This window comes from Ananas comosus, linkage group 16, assembly GCF_001540865.1.
Source record: "Ananas comosus cultivar F153 linkage group 16, ASM154086v1, whole genome shotgun sequence".
Taxonomy (NCBI): domain Eukaryota; kingdom Viridiplantae; phylum Streptophyta; class Magnoliopsida; order Poales; family Bromeliaceae; genus Ananas; species Ananas comosus.
The window spans coordinates 11,109,783-11,134,026 of NC_033636.1; the positions used below are offsets into that span (position 1 = coordinate 11,109,783).

General features: G+C 37.4%; 2 protein-coding genes across 5 annotated transcripts; both read left to right on the forward strand.

Annotated features, from left to right (window-relative positions):
- LOC109722353 (zinc finger Ran-binding domain-containing protein 2-like) lies at nucleotides 2,664–4,391 on the forward strand. Of its 2 annotated transcripts, none has more exons than XM_020250388.1 (4): nucleotides 2,664–3,024; nucleotides 3,270–3,605; nucleotides 3,943–4,013; nucleotides 4,148–4,391. In XM_020250388.1, exons 2-4 carry the CDS (start codon nucleotides 3,283–3,285, stop codon nucleotides 4,150–4,152), a joined length of 399 nt encoding a protein of 132 aa, XP_020105977.1. In that variant the 5' UTR covers nucleotides 2,664–3,024; nucleotides 3,270–3,282; the 3' UTR covers nucleotides 4,153–4,391. The 2 variants fall into 2 exon arrangements, with proteins under 2 accessions (XP_020105977.1, XP_020105976.1); XM_020250387.1 differs by having other exon boundaries at nucleotides 2,673–3,024; nucleotides 3,265–3,605.
- On the forward strand, nucleotides 6,300–24,102 carry LOC109722068 (biotin carboxyl carrier protein of acetyl-CoA carboxylase 1, chloroplastic). Of its 3 annotated transcripts, none has more exons than XM_020249951.1 (9): nucleotides 6,300–6,580; nucleotides 19,736–19,960; nucleotides 21,328–21,395; nucleotides 22,033–22,092; nucleotides 22,326–22,559; nucleotides 22,634–22,696; nucleotides 23,578–23,646; nucleotides 23,756–23,801; nucleotides 23,893–24,102. In XM_020249951.1, the coding sequence occupies exons 1-9, from the start codon at nucleotides 6,571–6,573 to the stop codon at nucleotides 23,958–23,960; spliced, it is 843 nt and encodes a 280-aa protein (XP_020105540.1). In that variant the 5' UTR covers nucleotides 6,300–6,570; the 3' UTR covers nucleotides 23,961–24,102. The 3 variants fall into 3 exon arrangements, with proteins under 3 accessions (XP_020105540.1, XP_020105541.1, XP_020105539.1); XM_020249950.1 differs by lacking the exon at nucleotides 6,300–6,580 and adding an exon at nucleotides 6,629–6,970; XM_020249952.1 differs by lacking the exon at nucleotides 19,736–19,960 and having other exon boundaries at nucleotides 6,303–6,580; nucleotides 21,321–21,395.

A 24,244-nucleotide genomic window follows, 5' to 3' on the forward strand; every position in this document is an offset into this window, starting at 1 on the left:
ATCGACGGATCCACACCATTAAATATTATCTGAGCATTTGAAGCATCTAGAAATCAAATTTCATAATTTTCGAAATCTATTTACTTACAATCAAAAGCTCACAAAATGAATTTTAACGCCGTATGGAATACTTGCTAGTTTAACGGTGTAAAAGAAATCCGAATAGGTTGAAATTTTGTATATATATAAATATATACATATATATATATATTATATATAATACATATACATAATATATATATATATATACATACATACATACATATATATATATATATACATACATACATACATATATATATATATATACATACATACATAACATCATATATATATATATATATTATATATATTAGAGAGAGAGAGAGAGAGAGAGAGAGAGAGAGAGACGAGAGAGAGAGAGTTTGGGCTACTATCCGTAGTAAACTTGCTCGTTACTACGTATTTGTTTTTATCGATAGGAGAATAGAGCTTCCAAATCGACGATCGGCACCGTTGAACATGATCTAGACCATTTAAATTATCTAGAAATCAAATTTCATGATTTTTTGGCATCACTAACTGAACGATTAAAGGATCACAAAATCTATAATTTTAATAGCCGATATGGTGCGTTTGCTCGTTTAACGGCATAGAAGAGTTCAAATCAACTAAATTTTTGTTAAAAAATTTTTTAAACTATTTAAAATAAGATCTAGACTCTAGATCTCAAATATAAAAATTGTATCAACACTTTTTGAAGGATATTCATTTCCAGCCATTCATTTTTTTGTTCACTTGATGGACAAGAGAACAATATCGAAAACGTGTAAAATTTGATTTTAAGATAGTTTAAATAGTTTAGATCATGTTTAACGGTGCCGATCATCAATTTGGAAGCTCTATCATCGAAAACAAATCGGTAGTAAACCGAGCCGTTTACTACGGATAGTATTCTAGCAAAACTATATATATATATATATATATATATAACAATCCTATGACTGAATTTGATCTTCTTAAAATTAAGGGTTTGTTTGGTTCAAGGGTGCGTGGAATTGGCATGAATAATGAAATGAGAATGAATTGGAATGGTAATTGGATTGGCTCACTCCCCCAAAACGTTTGGTTCATTTGCGGATTGGAAATTGGAATGAGTTACTCACATTTCATTATTTGGTTCGTATAAACTAAAAAATTATAGAATACTGTAATACTAATTTTACTCTCAAATATAAGTTTATATTATTTAAAATTTATGAAAAATATAATACTATTCTTTAATAAGTTTTCCAAAAAAAATAACAAATTTATTTTTAAAAATTTTTATTGATGTGGGTTAGGGATAGGATTTTGAGAGATGATAGAATTTTTTTTTTTTTTTTCGATGAGAGAGGGATGAAGAGATCGTATATAGGAGAGGAGGGTGAGATGGTTGCATTGGCCTTGAAAACTTAGTGGGCTTCCGGAATGAAATCTCAATCCGGACTAGAAGACTGGAATCAAGTTGAAGGCTAATGGGCCATTCCTATTCCAGTTCGGAATAGAAATCTCAAACCGATTCCTGCGAACCTAACAAAATTAATCGGATTTGATCAAACCGATTTCCATTCCATATCCAAAATGGATGAACCAAACAAGCTCTAAATTCGACCTCATATACATGCCGGTAGGACTCCTCCGGCTAAAAGGTCTTATTTGCCATATATGGCATTTTATCTGAGTATCTAATTTCTAATTGGTGACCAGACGCATTTTGGTCGGTAAGAGAACAGAATATTAATGATGGAAATTTTTTAAGATGAGTCGCAATTTTATATGGTTCAATTCGATCACCAATAATGTAGTGGACCATATGCAGTCAAAAATTTTTGGCATAAAATCCTCCCCATAGATAATCAGCACTGATCATAAAATAAAATAGAAATTAAAGAAAGTACTCGTAATACCGAAGAGGAGAGAATTTCTAGGTAATTAACTTACCCACCAATTTGCATTGGCGAGGAACTTGGTAAACGGTCAGTTGCCCAGTCAGCACGCCGTTTTGACGTACGTCTGGGCTGAGCTAATTTGCTAGCCCAGTTAACCCACCCGCTTTCCTTTTCCCCCAAAGATTTTATTCCTTCGACAGTACTTTAATAAATATGTTTATTTATTTATTTATATTTATATATAGTTATATCAGATCGATGTCCTCCCAGAAATGCCACACCATAATCATTAACGGAGCTAGAGCATCCGCCCGCACCATATGGCAATTGCTTGCAGGTGTTGGCGGGCACTGTTGTTGTATGATGGAGTAGTGATTTTATCGGAACCCCCATCCCCACATAAAACCTTCCTTGCAGTACTCCTTAATTGGATGTTCTTTTTTTGTTGCCGAAGACGTGCAGGGGAATGGGAATCACATAAAGGGGAGATGATCATTCAGGGGCCGGAACTCGTGAAAATGTGATATATATTCTTCTAATCATAGTGTGCCCATGCCCTCCTCCCACAAAGGGACCTCGGAAAGAGATTGACATGAAATTGAAAGCCCTGCCCTACCCTGCCCTGCCCTGCCCTGCCCAGCTCCCCCTCTCACATCGATCCTCTTAATTCAGAATTTTATTCTCCTTCCTCTTTCGCTCTCTCTCCCCCCTCCCCCTCTCTCTCTTTTCTTCTTCTTCTTCTTCTTTTTTTTTTCTTTTTTTTTTTACATTTTCAATTAATTCCTATCTTTAATTAATTGTTCAGCTCCCCCTTGCTCTCTCGCTCTATCTCTTGTCCCCATCTCCTTGATTCCCTTCTCTTTCTTATAAACAGGGCAGCAGACTGAAAAGATAGATGGATGCATCGATCCTTCGGGCCCCACACCTAGCTAACCTTGTATATGCGCGCGCGCGCACACACACATGTGTATCTATATATACCCACAAAAACCATCAGCAACTCAAACGCAAACTAATAATTAGCTCATTAGCAAACGCACGGTCCAATTCTGCCTTCTTCACCTCCCTTCTTCTGCTAGCTAGCATAACTTCTTATTTATATATATATCTCCAAGTGAGTTCACCTTCTAATTAATTTCATACTAGAGAGAGAGAGAGAGAGAGAGAGAGAGAGAGAGAGTTTATGTGTAATATGAAATTCATATATATATATATATATATATATATATATATATATATATAGTTAAATTCTTCGATCGTTAATTAATTANATATATATATATATATATATATATATATATATATATATATATAGTTAAATTCTTCGATCGTTAATTAATTAATAGGCGCGCAGGTCAGGTTGGCAGAGAAAATGAGCAGCTGGAAGCCAGGAGACTGGAACTGCAGGTCGTGCCAATACGTTAACTTCTGCAAGAGGGACTCCTGCCAGAGATGCGGGGAGCCCAAGCTGGGCGTGCCGCTGCATGAGAGGACCGACTACACCAGCGCCGGCGGTGCCGCTTGGGATGTCAAGCCCGGCGACTGGTACTGCTCTTGCGGAGTGCACAACTACGCCTGCCGCTCCAATTGCTTCAAGTGCGGAGCTGTCAAGAACGACTCCGGCGTCACCCATTCCTGGGGATTCGCCTGCCCTGGCCAGCATGGCTGGAAGTCTGGCGACTGGACATGTACCAGGTACATATATACATACATACATATATCCTTGTACTACTGTACACGCACTTGTTACATCGATATATATATATATATATATATATATATGTTTACCTGCATGCGTGGATTTAAGCCATTCTTTTAAGGTCGTGATACGCTAATTAAATTTGCATGCAGTCATACTTGGCCTTAATTCACGTATTCAACACTGCTTATTTCATAGCTCATATTTACATTCATTTTAATTTGTTCGTACTATATTAACTGTGCATACACTCTGAATTTTTACTTGTGTTGTTGATTCCAATCCATTAATGTATACGATATTGATCTAGTGTATATATGCACGTCACTTCAGGTTGGGCTGCAATGAGCACAATTACGCGAGCAGGACCGAATGCTTTCGGTGCAACGCCCCTAGGAACTACGGTGTGTTTGGCCTCAATATTTTCTTTTGACTTATATGCATTACTTCTCTCTTACTTAGTTATAACAGGTTGTTAATCACATACATATCTCACGTTTTCTTATAGTTTGCATTTTTTTTTTTTTTTTAAATACAGGCTGAACATGCACCAAAACCAAGAAAAGAGCTCACCACTGAAAGCTTCAATGCAGACTTTTCTTTCTTTCTTTCTTTTTCCCCCCTTCTATGTATGTGAGGCATCCCGATATTAAGGGAGAATATATGGGATCTATATATCAATGTAACTCCAGATTTTCTGCACCTTGATTTCTTTCTCACCATATGATCGATGTATTAACCAACCTTAATTTTCCATATAGCATATAACTGGGGTGTCTTGATCCGGTACATTAAGCACTTCATCATGATGGATCTACGTATATAACGATTACAAAAAGGTTTTTTCTGGGGTTGGGGGGTGGGGGGAGAAATTACAAAAAGGTTTCTAGTGAAAGAAAATTATAATAAGCTTGTTCTTCAGTGCTATCAACAAGTGTTTTAATGTTGTCCTTCTTGTTGGTGTTGTGTTGGTTTGTTTTATTATGATTATTACTATTGTTGTTGCTGTTTTTGTGGAAATGCAAATGTTTACATGGTTAATTTGCCGTAAAGAGAGTAAATAGGAGTTTGCAGAGTGAAATCATGCGGCATCATGATGCACAATATAGATCAATCGTGTACATAACTTAAAAGAACTTTTCTCTAGTGCTCAAAAGTAAGTATTTTTTTTGTGGTCCCTCAAAATTAATTATGCTCTATTTCATTTGGAATCAGTTCGTTTCTAAATCTTGCCCAAATAGGCTTGTTCGGTGCCCTGCTGGGCCAGAAATTATTAAGGCTACTCAAGGAGCATTTTTTGCTTCCTTTTAGTAAGATAAAGAAAAAAGAAAGAAAGAAAGAAAGAAAGATTAGATTAGAAATAACTAAATTTCTATTTTGTTATATGCAATTACGTACGTGTAGTCAATCTGATCACATTTGTATACGCGGCCCCTCGTCCATGTACGTGTCCCAGGAATGAATGTTGTGGCCTATATATGATCTCATGCAGCTGATCGATGATCAGCTAGGCGTCGATGGGCGCTGGAGAGAAGTGATCGATCACCGGAAAAGCCAGCTGATCACGTCTTTAAAGCGTGGAGAGGGACAGACATAGCAAGCTAGAATAACAGATAAGAAGATTCCACCAACAATTATGACTTACTTTTTTATTTTACATCTAAAAGTGGGCTTGATTGGGAGCATGCATGATTACCGCGCGCTATTGGCCAGGCATCAGAATCAGATGTACATGCGTATTGCGTATGCATACAGGAGTACTCGAAAAGGCTTGCTTTAAAACGTGGCAGCTAGGTAAGTGCATGACCGATAAAACCTCAATTTCAACTTGGTGCGGATATATATATATATATATGATCACCGGATCATGAAGCAGCGCTTTCCTAATTAATTAAAGAAGACGTATGTGCGTCTAACTTGTAGATCAATCGGTGGGGCCTAGCTTGTCCATGATCTATATTGGTCCAGTCGAAATGCAGTGTCGGATGCAGAGCGTAACTAATCTACATTTAGCGCTTCTCGATCCTCACTCATAGATTGAGCGATTCACAATCCTCCAGCTTGGATTTGAAATAAAATAAAAGAATTAAGGCACGATTAGTATCTTCTGTTTTGTTTCGTGGGGCCGTAACCAATTGTTCAATCCGCCTTTGCGACTAGCATTGCGCTGCCGCAGCCAGCGTTACTACCGTTACTGCATGTACCGATCATTACCATTGGAGGTCTCAGGTCTGCTAAGAAAATGTAATAAAGAAAAGAAAAAGTTACAACGTTTAAGTACATGTATACATACATATATATATATATATATATATATATATATATATATATATATATATATATATATATATATATATATATATATATATATATATATATATATATATATATATATATATCTATCTTTACATTATTATGCTTCCTTTCTACTATGTTTGGGCCGACTGGTGTCATGTTGTCCGCAATTCCAGGAGCCCACTCTTTCACTTGTTACTGAGGCACAAAGTGTTGATCCACGGCGGGCCGGGCTTTGGTTGTTGGGCTTTTTCTTTTTGCCCTTTTCGATTTGGCTAGCCGGCTGGGCTGGTGTTGTCTCCCTTATAAGCTAGCTTACAGCAGCGACGAAGAATCCTCTTTAAGTGGACCTGCTTGCTCCCGAGGCCTGGGCCATCAGTTGAACAACTTGTCCCAAAAGTCATCTCTGCCTCACTCAGCGAGTCGAGTTCTGGACCTTCTGGTCGATGAGCTTGGATCCCAATTTCCTGCTAGTCCTGAATCCTGATCACCGAGACGAGCGTCTCGTAGTTTTTCTCGCAAGTCGGAACAGGAGGAAAAGCATTGCTCCTTGTATTTATTTATTTATTAATTATTATTATTATTATAAGAAGGAAACAAAAGCGGAAGAGGAGAAAAGCGCGAGTTCAGGAGGGTGGGCGGCCAGCAAGGGACGGGTCGGCAGCTATGGATGCTTGTAAGTGTTTTCTCCGACCTCTCTCTCGTCCAAAGACTGAAACCCTCTTCTTCTCTTCTTTATCCCGTCCACATCCCTTGTGAATACCTAATCCTAAACGGGATAAAGTTTTTTTTTCACAAATATTCTTCCTTCTCTTTTCACTTTTTGATACATAAATGCGATAAATTTCACTAGCCAAATCTCAATTTATTTACCTCTGAGGAAGATCGAGAGAGAAAAAAAAAAAGAAAAGAAAAGAAAGAAAGAAGACAAGAAAAATCTCTGGGCAGTGTGTGCTCTCTTTCAGCAACCCGATTATTGTTATGTAGTCTGGCGCTCGTGAGGTTCATCCGCCTCTGCCTTCTCTCCTTCGAAACTGAAGAATGGGGCCAACGTGCTTATCACTATGCATGAACTCAACTCTTGCTTTTCTAATTGATCCGATTGTTGTTGGAATGCGCTTCTTCCAAGTTTTATGATGTCGCGGTGCTTCTATCCCAAAGAGAGAGAGAGAGAGAGAGAGAGAGAGAGAGAAAAGGCAACTCAGCTTGCTAGTTCCTTTACCAAATTTGCTGTTTTTCGACCCATGAATTTGTTGGAAAAAATTAGTTCTCTTTCGAAATCTTTAGTCAAATATTTGTATAAACAATTTTGTTTGAAAACAACTTAGCCACTAGTCTAGCCTTATACTTTTCTACAGAACCATCAGGTCTCAACTTCTTCTTAAAGATCCATCTACAGCCTACAGGCTTACATCCTATAGGTAAATCTGTTAATTCCCAAGTATGATTCTGTAGAATAGATTGCATCTCAAGATTAATAGCCTCTTTCCAAAAAGATGCATCTACAGACTTCATAGCTTGGTCAAAGGTAGAAGGAGTATCTTCAACTAGTAGGACACAAAAATCATCTCCAAAAGTTTTCTCTACTCTAGGACGCTTACTTCTCCTAGGTTCAACCTCTACTGTAGGCTCACTAACTCTAGGACCACTAGAGCTACCTACATGCTCAACTGGAGTAGGTCTATCTACTCTAGTCCTAAAAGGAAAGATATCCTCAAAATACACTGCATCTCTAGCTTCAATAATGGTATTATTAGAAATCTCACTAATCTCAGAATTCACCACTAGAAATCTGTTGGTGTTACTATCTAAAACAAAGCCTATAAAAACTTATCTAAGTCTTAGGAACCAATCTTCCTTCCTGTTCAGGTAATCTTTAACTTTAGCTAGCGCACCCACATTTAAATATAAGTCAAATTAAGCTTCCCTCCTCTTCCATAAGCTCATAACGAGAAATACTAGAATCTTGTGGTATCCATTTAAAAATCACACAATGCATTGAAATTCAAAGCTCCCCCCACAATTCCGTTGCACCTGAACTAATAAATCATGAAATTACCAATAACATCCATTCCAAAGTTCTATTGTTTTTGCGTTCAGCAACTCCATTAATGAGGTGTATAAGGTGCAGGTCAATTGATTAACAATTCCAAATTCTTAGACAGAAAATAGTCTCTCATTTGAAGTAATTCACGCTCCTCGCATCAGATCTCAAAATTCTTGATTTTCTTATCTTAATTGATCATTCAACCTTCCATGCTTTATAAATCTTTAAATCTGCATCAAAAACCTCATCTTTTTCTTGATCAAATAAACAAAACAAAACTTCCGAATGAATCACTATGAAAAGTCACAAAATTATTTATTTTCCAACCTCTAGTAGGTGCTATATCCGATCACAAACATTGCACTATTCCACAAGTTTATAACATATCCAATCTCTATCTACTGATTTAAAAAAGTTTCTAGCTCCTTTAAGCCTGCACACAAATTCACATTTAAAACGATTAGACAAATAAATTTATAAATCAACATCTAGATCATTAATCTCTTAACAAACTATTATAATTCACATGCCCAATCTCCATGCCCAACAATCCATTGAAAACCAACATTCAAAACATAATGCAACTTTCATTAATTAGCGGGAGGATATACAAATAATTAAATACAAACATCACTTCAAAAATCTTTCCTAAACAAAAATCCCACATCCTCAGTAATAACTATCCATTCATTCAATAATAAACTTAAAACCCTGCTGAACATAAAAGAGACTCACTAAATCAAAGCTTTCCCACTAAATATCCGGAACATGGTGGAGTCTCCGTGCAAGTTAGGGTCTTCCACAGAAGTCAGTACTCAAATCCACTTCGAGCCGGGTCCCAAGACGCAGAAACTCATTCCCCATTTCACCACCTCCAAAGAGTCCTGATAAGTGGCAAAAACCAAGAGCCGATCAGAACATCAATGAATAGTTTGCTCCGTATCTATCCCACCAATCAAAGAATAAAGGTAAGGTTAACTTTCAGCTAAACTAATCCTAATCTTCAGCAGGAGACATAATATCAGTCCAGCAGTCAACATATTCCATCTGGCGCTCCAGCGTGGATTTACCCCGTTCTTTCTTCTCTTGGGTCTAGAAGGCCGACTCTTGTCTAAATACATCCCTTACGCAAAGTGGTTTGTCTTCCCCGCACACAAAGAATCCAGATGTTGCCCCACTCCCAATCAGTTTAGGCTTCTTTAAGTTTGGGTAACTTTTCATGATGGAAAGCTCTCTTAAAGTTCCCTATGAGCTGAAATTCTACCCTTATCGTTTTTTAGGATTTCCTCCTACTAGTTTGGCTTGTAGTGGGGTTCCAATAAGTTCCTTACCTTGCTCGGCTTCGACTCCTTCTTATCCTATATCGGATCTTAGGACATATTCAGGAAAGCTCTCTCTGATTATGGTTAAGAATCATTCACTGGTTAACCAGAGTGCAAACTTATCTAAAGTGCTATTAAAAAACTCTCATCAAAAGATTTCTACCCACTAGATCTAAGCTGCTTCAGATCAATATACTCAAAATCATGGAGCTGGTCAACTAGTTTAACTATCCATAATTTGAATTTAATCAAATCTGAAGCTTGTATCTCTTCTGATGTCCTCATTTCTACTTATTTCTCACGTTCCATCCCAAATGTTTCTTTACTGATTGGGCCCCACTTACAGAATTGTCATTATCATTTATGGTCAATGATCGGGTACTAAAATCGTCAGCAAATGAAAGTGTTATCACGTTAAGGATTCACAAAGGGTACATACATGGTGGATGTGGTTTTTCCTTCTGGTGCAGTTGGCCGGCTTTTTCATGCAGGCGGCCGAACGCAGCGGATCGGCTTGGGCTTGCGCTCTAGTAACGTCCGCTTTTGTCGTGTTTTGTAGGCTTTCATCTCTGAAGCGTCCATTTGCTATCTCTGCGACAGATCCAGATGCAACAGCAAGCCAAGTGTGAGGCTCACGACCTCAATTTGGGTTCGCCGACCTTTCTAAATTACGATCCATTCAGAAACGCCTCTCGCCTGAATAAGTCTCTCATATAATTGAATAATTCTGTTTTCAGCAAGTAATCATAAATAATACACCACCAAGACTTCGTGTTCCAGAGTTTTCCAGATACATTTGTAAGTAGGCACAAAAAAAAATAAATTTTCTATCTAATCAATGTTTTGACGTAATGAGTACTGATCTATGCAGAATAAATATATATTATAATAATATTACATAATACAATCTAATTATCAGCAAGTATTCACAGTAAACCAAAAAAAAAAAAAAACACAATGCATATCATTTAGTTTAATATATCCGAATTACTCAGCAAATCAGTTATCCACATAATATTATCCTAGGCACGCCAAAAAATAGAATTTAACCGAGTAAACAAACTAAGGAAGAAAAACAAAAGTAGAAAATAAAATCTTGCTTCTAGAAATCGCTTGAGGGAAAAAATTATTCTCCTTTCGATAATCTTTCAGTCAAATTTAGTATAAACAATTTTGTTTGACAAACAACTTAGCCACTACTTTTTAGAAAACTTGATTAAGAACGAAACTAATAAATAATGTATGAGAATAAAGGATAGATGAGCCTGTATCAAAGGCGTCGATTCATGTCCAGAACAAAATTCCCTCCACTACAGGCGCCGGCTAACACTCCTACGATAAACAACGACCTTCGTCCACCGCCCGTCGCAAGGCTTCATGTGCGCAAGAAACGAAACCGTCCCATTTACAGTGCCTTCATGCTTTCAAGATCCAGCAAAACAGGAACGAAGAAGGAAAGAGAAAAAGTCAGAATCTACTGGCTTAGGAGTTTTCTGTATGATATCACTATTCTGTCCTAACCCTGCCACTCACCCTAGAAATAGGAGGCAAAAGAAGGTTCCAACGGCAAACCACCTTCCCGAGTAGATCCTTGGGCTGTTTGAGTCCTCGAGGTGCACCCTTCGATACTAGGACCATAATCTGGACCTACTCAGGTAAGCCAAAAAAAATAAAAGAAAAGTAGACAAAAATAAAATAACCGGTTCACGGCTGTCGTAATTGGCGCCGCCGCCCGCTCGGCTCGGCTCGCCGTGCGCGCGAGCGTGATTTAGACGAAGCTCTCACCTCACACTTCCAAGTAATACTCACATGAGAATATAAGTAAATTATAAACCAGAGCAAGTAGGTCTCTTTTCCAATGTGGTAGCAAAGCACCCCATAAAAGAGACCAAACTGCCTCTTCCAGGTAAGGCCCATTACAGGGATCTGCCCACAAAAGTCCAAAGCCAAATGAAGTTTTTAAAACATATACATATAAAGAAATTTTAAAATCACTTGTTTAAAATCAAGTAGCTCAAGGTTTTGCACAGAAGCCAGGTGTAGATTATTTTGATGTGTATGCACCTGTTGCTAGAATTACCTCTATCAGGATATTGTTGGCCTTAGCTTCTGTCCACAGTTTGATTGTGCATCAGATGGATGTTAAGACAGCTTTTCTGAATGGTGATTTAGATGAGGAGATCTATATGAAGCAACCTGAAGGATTTGTAGTTTCTGGACATAAAAATAAAGTGTGCAAATTGACGAGATCTTTATATGGACTTAAACAAGCTCCTAAGCAGTGGCACTTGAAATTTGATTCTTTAGTTGTATCAAATGGATTTCATGTAAACATGTCTGATGAATGTGTATATTCAAAGGAATATGATGTACAGATTGTGATCCTGTGTTTATATGTTGATGATATTTTGATTTTTGGTACCAATATAAATGTGATACATGATGTGAAGAAATTACTGAATGAGAATTTTGATATGAAAGATCTTGGGCAAGCAGATGTAATTCTCAATATGAAGATCATTAGAGAATCAAAAGAAATTGTTATGAGCCAATCACACTATAGTGAACAGTTATTGAAGAAGTTTGGATATTTTGATGTTAAACCTGTAGTGACACCTTATGATTCTAGTGTACATCTTAAGAAGAATAGAGGTGATCCAATTGGTCAGAATAGATATGCACAGATTATAGGATCTTTGGGATATCTAGTAGACTATACTAGACCTGATATGGCTTATGCTGTAAACAGATTGAGAAGATATACCCATAATCCGAATAGAGATCATTGGAATACTTTAGAAAGAGTTTTGAGGTATCTAAAGGGAACTATATCTTATGGATTACATTACAGTGACTTTCCTGCAGTACTAGAAGGATATAGTGATGCAAATTGGATTAGTGATACAGCTGATGTAAAGTCTACTACTGGATTTATTTTTCTCCTAGGAGGAGCAGCTGTTTCTTGGAAGTCAACCAAACAATCTTTGATTGCTAGAAGTACTATGGAATCTGAACTTATAGCATTAGATACCACTGTAAAAGAGGCTAAGTGGATAAGAGAATTTCTTTATGATTTGCCACTGATGGAGCGACCTTTAGCACTAGTGTGTATTCATTGTGATTGTAGATCTGCAATTGATAAATGTGCCCAAGAGAATGTGGAGACTAAGATGAATAGATTTATGAAAGTGAGACATAAGTTCATTCGACAGAATATGAAGGAGAATGTAATTGCTTTGGAATTTGTGAGATCTGCAAAGAATCTGGCTGATCAGCTCACCAAGGGATTGTCTAGGACTGTGATCCTAGAATCGTCGAGGGGGATGGGGCTGAGCCCACAATGAAAGTTACCGGCGACGGCAACCCAACCTGTTGCAGGTTCAATGGGTAGAAACAAGTCGAACAGGTAGCTGTGAGGAGCACTGTTTTTGTATCCTCATCCCTATGGCGACAGTGCTCATTTCTGCAANAAAAAATAGGGCTTAGAAAATCAAACTAACCACGAATGGAGTGATTACGAGGTAATTGGTACCTCCGAGCTCAAGGTTCTAGTTTAAAATATTAAAATTTAGACAAACAACAATCTGAAAAGAAAAAAAAAGGCTCTATTAAAGTTTTAGCAACACAAATTTACAAAGAATTACAAGCTACAGTTCAATTCTCTCTATTAAAGTTTTGGCAACATAAATTTAAAAACAATTACAAGTTACGATTCAATGCAATTATGTTTCAATTTTTTTACGATTTAGTTCATTCCATTAGTTTAAAATTAGAGAGAGAGAGAGAGAGAGAGAGAGAGAGAGAGTTGACCTGAAGGTTAGAGAAGCTTGCAATTTTTTGGGTTGGAATTGAAACTAGAGGAGAAAGAGATGCAGATCAATCGAAGCAGAACGAGATATTGAGTTGGAAATTTAAAAGAAGCTTTTTTTACCTGACATGCTTTGGTTGTTGGCAAAACCTCCTTCAATATCTTCGTCGGCTAGTAGCAACAAGGTTCTATCGCTCATTCACTTCCTTTTTTTTTGTCATTCAAATCTCAGAGCAATCTAAAAACTAAAAATTGGATAGTATCCATAGCTAGATACTTTTCAACCCAACTATCTCTATATTTAATGTAAGGGTGGAATTTTTCAATCAGTTTTTTCTTCTAGAAAAATATATTATAACCAATGAAATATAGTCAGTGACCTCTTGATCATATTGCAAGAGAGTGAGATTACATGCTTTGAAAATCATCCCCATCCTAACTCATTCAATGAAACAGATCACAACACAGGCCAATATATAGGTTGTAAGGGCGACATTTTTCAATTAGTTTTTTCTTCTAGAAAAGTATAGAATAACTAGCCAAGCAAGAGAGTAAGATTCCATACTTTGAAAACCATTCCTAGCCTAAGTCATTTAATGAAACACACCACAACATAAACCTATTAAGGAAAGAGAAATACTAAGTTTACGATTGAAAAAGAATTGTAATTCCTACCATCTCTTATCCAAATACTAATTCCTATTTGGTTTAAAAACAAAAAATGACAATGATAAAACAGTAGATAAAAATTAACTTTCATATGACAGTGTTACAGGATGATAATTCAATTTGGATTGTAAAATACTTCAACAGAGAAAGTTATAAATGAAGGCACTTGCATTAAACATTGGGTATTGAATGAAAATAGAACCAATTTTCGTTTTGCTTATTAAAAATAGCTTTTGAATAAGAATATTGTAGAATTACAGTTTATTTTCGATTGTAGATCTAGCATCCTTTTTCAAAAAAAGCAAATAAACAAAAGACTACATATGAAGGCGAAGGTTCTCTTATTAGATATCAGGTATTGAATGATAAAAAAAAAAAAATAGATTATAGTTTTATCTGAAATAGCAGATCCATATCTATATATCATCTTAAGTAATTTACAAATATCAAACAATTTTTGTTTGTTTGGCTTGGTACAACTATTCAATTCTTACTCATAGTCACAATATTCTACATTTTTTTTTTAGAAACTCATGAATAGTTCACGTATTTTTTATTGTTCAAATATTTTGCCAAATCTTTCACTAACCTGCAGAGATTGACCAAATGATCATAGACTACGAATAATCGATGAATATATTGTTTTCTGACTTTTTGACTGCACAGAAATTTTCTACTTGTTTTACTATTTCAAGAAAGCTATTGCCAAAATTTTCTATATTCTCCTATTATCACCAAAACTTATTAAAACTTGTGATAAATTATGTTACAATCGGCCATAAAATCAAAAGGTATATAACAAAAGAAATACACAAGAAAGGAAAAATCCTAGACATTTTCACTTGGTAAAGTAAAGGAAGCCGCTACTATCAAATCTAAGAACCAAGCAATTAAGCAAACAAAAAGCGATTTCAAGATCATATTTTGCATGCAAATTCGAACAGATCTTAGGGTTACGAGGATTAAACCAACTACCTATTCAGTGATTACAGCGAAAAACCAAAAAATTAATAATACAAAAAAAGGAAGAAAAACGACTTTAATCTTATGCAAGGCATAAATAATAGGGTTAATTGCATACAGCTTCATGTAAACATAGAGAATTGCAAATATATCCCTACAAAGTTTAACTTTCTTATGTGTTATCCCTGCAAAAGTCCTTATGTTTTCAAAATATCACCCGACCATTTAAATTTTAATATTTTAAACTAGAACCACGAGCTCGGAGGTGCCAATAACCCCGTAATCACTCAATTTGTGGTTAGTTTGATTTTCTAAGCCCTAATTCTTTTTTAATGTTGTTTTTCATTTGCTTTGTTCATTAATTCTTCGCCCTAATGTCTCGATTAGTGGTTGGTTTGATCCTTTTAGCCCTAAGATCTGTCCTAAATCTGGTTGTCTCAATAGGATCTAGAAGAACCTCGTCAGTTAGAATTGCTAAGTCTTTGGAAAACCATATACCGTGAAAGATGCCAAAACGTATCTTGGGACAACAAAGTAATCCCCACGAAGTAGGGAAGACTAGAAGGCAGTGATTGGAGTGACTCTAGATGAAGAGTACAGGCTTCTGTTTTCTGTTCGAGCACTTCGGGGAATCGAGACGTTAGGGCGAAGAATCAGCGAACTAAGCAAGCAAAAAGGAACATAAAAAAAAAATAATTAGGGCTTAGAAAATCAAACTAAACACGAATTGAGTGATTACGGCATAATTGGCACCTCCGAGCTCGTGGTTCTAGTTTACAATATTAAAATTAAAACAAACAACAATCTGAAAAGAAAAAAAAAGGCTCTATTAAAGTTTTAGCAACACAAATTTATAAAGAATTACAAGCTACAGTTCAATTCTCTCTATTAAAGTTTTGGCAACATAAAGTTAAAAACAATTACAAGTTACGATTCAATCCAATCAAGTTTCAATTTTTTTACGATTTAGTTCATTCCATTAGTTTAAAATTAGAGAGAGAGAGAGAGAGTTGACCTGAAGATTAGAGGAGCTTGAAATTTTTTGGGCTGGAATAGAAACTGGAGGAGAAAGAGATGGAGATCGATCGAAGGAGAACGAGATGTTGAGATGGAAATTTAAAAGAAAATTTTTTACCTGACATGCTTTGGTTGTTGGCAAAACCTCCTTCAATATCTTCGTCGGCTAGTAGCAACAAGATTCTATCGCTCATTCACTTCCCTCTTTTTTTGTCGCTCAAATCTCAAGGCAATCTAAAAACTAAAAACTGGATAGCATCTATAGCTAGATACTTTTCAGCCCAACTCCCTCTATATATAATGTAAGGGCTGAATTTTTCTATCAGTTTTTTCTTCTAGAAAAGTATATTATAACCAGTGAAATATAGTCAGTGACCTATTGATCAATGATCAAATTGCAAGAGAGTGACCTAACTCATTCAATGAAACAGATCACAACATAAGCCTATATATAGGATGTAAGGGCGGCATTTCTAACTAATTCAATGAAATAGATCACAACATAAGCCTATATATAGGATGTAAGGGCGGCATTTTTCAATCAGTTTTTCTTCCAGAAAAGTATAGAATAACTAGCCAAGCAAGAGAGTAAGATTCCATACTTTGAAAACCATTCCTATCCTAACTCATTTAATGAAACACACCACAAAATAAGCCTATTAAGGAAAGAGAAATACTAAGTTTACGATCAAAAAAGAATTGTAATTCCTACCATCACTCATCCAAATGCTAATTCTTATTTATGTTTAAAAACAAAAATGACAATGATAAAACAGTAGATAAAAATTAGCTTTCATAAGACAAGTGTTATTGGATTATATTCAGTTTGGATTGTAAAATAGTTTAACAGAGAAAGTTATAAATGAAAGCTTTTGCATTAAACATTGGGTATTGAATGACAATAGAGCCAATTTTTGTTTTATTTATAAAAATAGCTTTTGGATGAGAATATTGCAGAATTATAGATTATGACTTGGAATATGTGCTTTGGAACATAGTTGCCATGTTTTGACATAGATCTAGCATCACTTTCACAAAAAAAAAAAAAGACAAAAAAATACAAATGAAGGTGAAGGTTTTTTTATTAAACATCAGACACTGTATGACAAAAAAAATTGATTTTTTTAAAAAAAAACTCTCAATTTTATCATAGTTGCTATAGATATGTAAATAAAGTAAATTGCATCTATGATCTCAAACTATGAAATGGATGATATTTTAGTCCTTAAATTTTAATTTGTTATAAATTTTGGCTCGAACTTTCAAAATTATTATAGTTAAGTCACAATCTAATTTAATTGACTAAATATTGAAACATGAGTGATATATAAACAATATGACATCTTAATGATTGTCGCATCATCAATCGTAATATTGTTATATCAGTTATATTTACGTTAGCGATACATTAATATTTAGCCAACTAAATTAAAATGTAGAACTTAATTACGACAACACTAAAAGTTTGAAAAAGAAATTATAACAAATAAAACATGCAATTTATTCTATTGGAATATATTCATATACGTGCGTATTGTATTAGCTGCAACTAAAGTAGGTAGTACTAGCATCACCAGAAGATCGGGAGCACGTATCTTGGGCGGTCGTCGACGACGACGAAGGCTGCGGCGGCAGCGGAGACAGCAGCCTGACGACAACGTTTGACCCAGAGGGCAGCACCCCTTGGTACACAGTGGCGGAGGCGCCGTGGCCCAAGATGTTGCTGTCGTGGAATTCTGTGGTCGCAGACATTACCTCGTCCAAAGAAATCCTCGTCGGCACTTTCATCCTTGGTTCACCGTTCACCGAGCTGCGTTTTCTGCTCCTGGTGCTGCTGGCCCCGTCATCACCGCCGCAGTTGCAGTCGCCGCAGTCCAAGTTCCATCGGAAACGGCACCAGAGAGTCACCGTGGTCGATGCTGCAATCAAGAAGAGAACGCCGGCAATGCCCCCGATGACCAGACCCAACCGAGGCAGACAGGGAGGCGGAGGACTGATCTCATCGCCAGGATTCAGTGATTCATCGCTGCCGGTGCTGCTGTCCTTGCCGTCGGCTGGTGAAGAAGGTGGTGGAGGAGCGGAACGTGAAGAGGAGGAGAAGCCGAAGGTGCGGAAGCTCCAGTTGCCGACGAGGTGAAGGGCGGCGCCGCGGCCGTTGGAGGCGGAGAAGCCGACGTACATGAACTCTCGGAGGAGCGCGGAGAGGTCGACGGGTGAGACCCGCAGCGTCTTGCGGGCGGCGCGGTAGTCGACCCACGCCGTCATGGGCACCCCCCGCTTGAGGTCGACGCCGGCGTTGCGGGCGGGGGCGGCGGCGGTGGAGAAGATGGCGCCGCCGTCGACGCCCACGTGGTTGTCGTCGATGTCGCGGAGCAGGGGGTCGAGGTTGGTGTCGAACTCTACGGCGACGGTGGCGGGGTCGGCGGCGGCGGATCTGTCGGAGAAGAGGCCCAAGAAGCCGTTGGCGGCGCCGAGGAAGCGGGGGTCGGAGGTGAGGAGGAAGGCGAGGCCGTCGCCGAAGCAGGGGAAGGGGGCGAGGTGGTGGGCGGAGTCTGCGGAGGAGGATGAGCAGGTGGTGGGTCGGATGGAGAATGTGAAGGTGGTGGCGAAGGAGGCCGGGGCGCGGGTGGCGCGATCAAGAAAGCGGACGGGGCGGGAGTAGAGGGCTCGGCCGGCGCCGATGCCGGTGGTGAGGGTGTCGCAGGTGAGGCTGATGGTGCCGTTCTTGAGGGACGCGTCGCCGAGGAGGGTCATATTGCTGTCCCATGCGACGCTGCTGCCGCTGCCGCTCGTGCCCCGCACCCTCGCCGCCGTCAAGATGTACGTCCCGGCTTCGCCGGAGGAAGCTGCAGGGTACGGGGCGAGTAAGAGGACGAGGAGACACAGCAGAAGAGCAAGACCTGAACGTCGGAGGGGAAGGAATGCCGAGCGGGGTTCCTCCATCTCCTTCGCTCTCTCTCTCTCTCTCTTCTTGCTCTGTCCCAGAATCAGAAAAGAAGCTGTGCGGATGTGAAGAGGGTTTGAACTTTGATTGAAGGAGGGGAGAAACGAAAGCGAAAATGATTTAACGATGGTAGTGTCCGGACCATTTATTTATATAAACGGTTGAATCCAAGCCGACAGTTTGGAGCGGGCAAAATAAAAATATAAATATAAATATAAATAAAAATTTGAAATGAAATTTTTAATTTAAATTCAAGTTCAAATTATAAAGACAAGTTTTAAAATTTTAAATTTAAATTTAGATTTTAAATTTAATTTTTAATTTATATTCATCAAATTTAGATTTTGAATAAAATTTTAAATTTTCTTTTGGATTTTGATTTCAAATTTCAAAATCAAAATTTCAATTTGATTTAAAATGTCAAATTCAAATTCAATCTCAAATTTTATAGTCAAACTTTTCNAGATTTGGTCCAGTCGAAGGGTCGCACCTCGGGACTCAACCAGCCCCAACGGTCTACCTCGGGAAGGTGGTCTTCCCGTTGGAACCCTTCTTTTGCTCTCCTATTTACTAGGGTAAGTGGCGGGGTTAGGACAGTAGTGATATACAGAAACCCTAACCAGAGCTTCTCTCCTTTTCTCTCTTCTCCTTTTTCTTCACTGTTTTGCTGGATCTTTGAAAAGCTGTGACGGTTCGTTCTTGCGCCACCCTGAAGCCGTGCCGACGGGGTGGACGAAGGTCGTTGTATCGCTAGGAGTGATTGCCGGCGCCTTGTACGTGGAGGGGCAATCTTGCTTCTAGGACAGTGCAATCGCACGCCTCGACTCACAGGCTCCATCTAATCCTTTATTCTCTATAGTTTTTATTTATTTCGTTCTTAATCAACGTTTCTAAAAACAGTGGCTAAGTTGTTTTCAAACAAAATTGTTTATACAAATATTTGACTAAAGATTTCGAAAGAGAACTAATTTTTTCCAACAGAATTGCTTTCTTTCTCTTCTTTCTACTCTCACACTATGACTTAAAGTTATTGGAATCATATTAATTTATTTCATTTTCAGGTAGATTTGGGGGTGTCTCGAATGTTAAACTGTTTAATTTACATTCGGAATTTGGCAAGTTTAGGTGCAGTTGGTTATTTACTCCGTGCATGACCAAATACAGCGGGGTCGAGAGGCTCTCTAGTTGCAGAAAAACTCCGGCTTGGTATGAAACTATGCGTAGTGTAAGATATGATAGACAGCTTCAGGGATCCTCATTATCAATGAGCTGTGCATCATCTTCAGGTAGAATGCGCTTTTCTTGTCTTCTTATTGGAACTCTAGATATTAAATTACATCCTTCGTAATTATGAGGTGCATGATATCACTCAGACACGACACGTGCAGCTAAATGATTTCGCTGATATGTATATTTGCGATTAATCCTACTTTCAGATATTTGCTACTTTTTTGTTGCAGCGTTGTTTCCTTCTCATTTGTAGGTTGGGAAATGTTTTAGGACTTGTTTATTTTTGAAGGAAGCAGAATGGTCGAGCAATTTAGATGCTACCCTTCGGGATACTTAGAGAAACTCTGGTCGGGCACTCAGAAGCGAGAAAAGTATGAGTTCTCATGTGGGCCACGTCGCAAATTGCTGATAGTATCTTATATGGAAAAGATATTTCTATTCCTACTCTATCGTACCCTATGACAACCAATAGGGGTGTCCTAATTGATAGAAAGACTGAAGAAACAATTTCATGTTTAGGTATGGCAGGGCATGGTAAAAGAAATATTGGCAAACACTATGAAACTAAAAAAGAACTCTACATCTAAAAGTTAATCTAGGCACCGAAAAGATAGCTGCTCTAAAGTTCAATTAAAAAGGTCACCAAAACCATGAATGAGATGGCTGATCTGCTATATCCTTTGAATACACTACGTGATGTTCCTATTTGTTCTACCTAGCACAAGTTGGGGGCTCGAGCTATTGTTTTTGAGCTAAAAGAGCAAGCTTCTTTTAGAAATACGTGATTGAGAGAGTACCTTGTAGTTGGGGCAGAAACTAAGAACTAAATTGTCGAGTCCTCATCCATCCAAAGTAGGTCTGACTCTTGGACTTCTGCACTACCTTCAAAAGGCACTTTGCTTTCAACATATCTTGTATAAGAAAAAGAAGCATTGGTGCTTCTAGCTTGATAACTTAGTAGGCGGAACAAATGTAATTTTCTCGCCTAAACTAAAATAGAACACTAAGTTGCATCCTGCATTCCTGCATCGCACCCATTCTCTTAGTTACTCTTTACACGCTTCATTAAGACTAAAGTTCCTTCCATTTTCTTGTGCCCTAATTAGAGAAGTGAGAACCTAAGCTACAAACATCTATTCTTTCACTTTAAATATTATTGTCTAAAAGTACCTTCTCATCATGTAATAAAGCACTGTAGAATTGTGAGTATTTTATACAATCTATAATTCTATATATTGTATTCCCCGAACTTAGCTATTGATGGGATGTTTATTTTCTTAGCTCATAAGAAATGCTTCATAGAAATCCTTTGTGTGAATATAGAATTGGTATGAATGTCAAATTAATTGCCTTTTAAGAGTTAGTCTTTTTTTCCTACTATATCATTTACTAGTTAATGCATTTGTGATTTCTGAGAAATCAGAAAATATCTCAGAAGCTATTGAGTTGGAGAAAAGCAAAGCTATTAGGAGCCAAATCATCCCACAAGAGGCAAGTATCTGACAGTGTGCAGTGTACCTCGTGTAGTTTTGGTCATGTACTTCGTCCTTGTCTTTTTTTTATCACTGCATATATGTTTTCTCATGCATAGTGATTGTGAACGAATTTCTTGTTTAATTTTTTAGCATTATTTTGTAAGAAAAATGTTACTTGGATCAAATGACGAATTTGGTTTCTACAAAAGCAGGTCCCTTACAAGTTTTATGAGAGCTATTTACTTTAAAATTTCATAGCTTGGATATCAGATATCCGAGTCCCGTAGCAGATCCGGTTCATTTTGGTACTGACCCAGGCACATGATGATCATGCTAGCATTCTAACAGAGAGCAGAAAAATATTTATATAAACATCATACATGGATTTACTGTTCCAGTAAAATGACCTGATTGTGTAGTTTAGAACATTTTCTTCTACTCTGTTTTCATCTTAGTTACTGAAGTAGTCATAATTTAAAGAAAGATGCCCGCAATACAATCTAATATACAAAGAGAATGATGACGATGATGGATTTGCTATATCCTAGATCTCATGCTGGCATATTTTTCTGATGAGTAGCAAAAATTTTCTTTTCTTGTCATTTTTTCGAGTGAAGTCTATAACCTTTAACTATACTGCGTTACATTTACAGGTGGAGTCGTTTATCTCAACTCTTTGCGACACTTCTTCTATTGTGGAGGTTAAACTGAAAGTGAGTAATCAAACCTTTTAATACGTTTTAGAGATTCTTTATCTATGAGTACCTTTTCTTGAGTTATAAGAGGAAAGCTTTGAGGCCATCACTTGCTGGGTTGTGTAAACAGCCTTTCCTGTAAAGGGATTAGGCTTTCTATAGCACACTTTTGCACTTACATTAATGGTTGATTTGCTTCTAAACTCCCTAGTTGTCTTATTTTACTCTTTTTGCTGTTATTGGTTAAGCAGAGAACAGGCTTTCAGCTTTATGTGAAAAGGAGTGTTGAGCAGAAAGACCTACCTGCACCTCTTCCATATCTCCCTGCAGTTCAACCTGACAATGTAAACCAAGTATCTCATTCAAATGGGTCTGCTGCTGCAACACCCTTAGCTATTTCCCCTGCAAAATCTTCAGCAGGAGGCATTCAGAGAATCCTTGATACAGCTTCAGATGAAGGGTTGGTAATTCTTCAATCACCAAAGGTATGTATCATGCTTTCTCCTTTTCTTCTTGTTGGTACTTGTTAATGCATCTTTATATTGTTGTCATATTCCAGGTTGGTTATTTTAGAAGATCCCGAACCATTAAAGGAAAACGAGCTCCTCCATCATGTAAAGAGGTAATACTTTTTAAGTATAATGACTACAATTTGGATGATATATGTGTTCTTCACAGAACGTCTGTCATGTCGAACATGTATAGTAAATTTTCCTGTATCAACAAATCCATGTCAACCAAGCAACAACCCTTCAAATTCTTCTATTTAGATTTGTGCACTGGACATGTTACAGGCAATTTTTGTTACCAACTTAATAATGATTATAATTAAGTCCAGTTTCTTGAGCAATTTAGTCCATTAGTATTAGTATTGTGATATTTGATACCTGAGAGTCAATCTTGGAAGTACTTTTTAACTAGAGCTCTATGTCATGAAGTAGCTGATTGGCATCTACATTATCCCAATACACAACCTAAACCTGATAATTGTATGGCTTGATACTTGCCCTTGTACGGAAAACCTAAATATCAGATGGTAACTGACAGCCCTGAATATAATAGGTAAGATTTGTGCTGAGACATTGTCTAATATCTAAACACCACTAGCTCTGGGTATTGGCATTGGTGCTACCAACTCCAAAACTAAAACCTGAGCTCGTCGTACTTATAACAAGCATGGCATTGCTTAATAAATTCTTTTTTCTCCTTTTTCCTATCCAATTTTCTCCTTTCGAACAGCTGGAAGAAAGTTATGTGTTGTTTAGGCATGTGTAAAGTCCAAGAGATAACTCTAGTCTGCATGGCTTACTGTCATTACCTCAAAAATAAAATAAAATAAAATAAAATCTTTAATCTGCATGAATTCCTTTGTATTATTAAGTTGTTTTCCTTTTTCTCTCACATTTTCATAAAATAAATAATTTTCTAGATTTTTTCTCTTTTAATTCAATAGTCTTGTCAAAAGGCATCTAGTTAATTTAGTAAAAAGCATGCTCTTGGCAGAAGCAAGAAGTGAAGGAAGGTCAAGTGCTTTGTTACATTGAACAACTTGGTGGTGAGATTCCAATTGAGGTACTATCATCGACTAGCTATTGAACTTGCATTTCCTATTCCACTGCTGTTGGAAATTCAGTGACATTGATGGCTTTGATTTCCATCTTATTTTTGATACTCTTTACAGTCTGATGTTTCTGGGGAAGTTATCAAGATATTGAGAGAAGATGGTGGTAAGGAGCCCAAACTTTCACCTAATTATTTTTTTGTTACAGTTGCATTGCCTGCTCAGCTCCTGAGTAGCTTTTGTGCCATCTTTCGCAGAACCTGTTGGGTATGGTGATGCCCTTATAGCAATTCTCCCTTCCTTCCCAGGGATTAAGCTCCAGTAGACTGGTTCTTCTTTCTTAATTTAAGTTGTTTTTTTTCCTGAGTTAGTGAGCAATCAAATGATACGGCAAGAATTTTAACTGTACAATTTGCAAGTAATTAATCTAAATTGATGATTATTTATTTGGGTTCAATTTGAAAGTAGTAACACTGTGGATGACACATGCTTGCTTGCTGGATGCGTGAACTTCCCATTCAGCTCAGTTACATGATAAGCCATATATTCTTTACAAGATTTCTTTTCCGAGTGTAATATCAAGCTTTCTTTTCTGAGTTTAATGTCGAG

Bases quoted from the DNA above. Each gene is read 5' to 3' on its own strand.
- LOC109722068 (XM_020249950.1), top strand. From the start codon at position 6,946: ATGGGGCCAACGTGCTTATCACTAT. The intron at 19,961-21,327 runs GTAGAATGCGCT...CTGAGAAATCAG, and splicing joins GAGCTGTGCATCATCTTCAG to AAAATATCTCAGAAGCTATT. The intron at 22,697-23,577 runs GTAATACTTTTT...TGCTCTTGGCAG, and splicing joins CTCCTCCATCATGTAAAGAG to AAGCAAGAAGTGAAGGAAGG.
- LOC109722353 (XM_020250387.1), top strand. From the start codon at position 2,806: ATGGATGCATCGATCCTTCGGGCCCCACACCTAGCTAACCTTGTATAT. The intron at 3,025-3,264 runs GTGAGTTCACCT...ATAGGCGCGCAG, and splicing joins ATTTATATATATATCTCCAA to GTCAGGTTGGCAGAGAAAAT. The intron at 3,606-3,942 runs GTACATATATAC...ACGTCACTTCAG, and splicing joins GGCGACTGGACATGTACCAG to GTTGGGCTGCAATGAGCACA.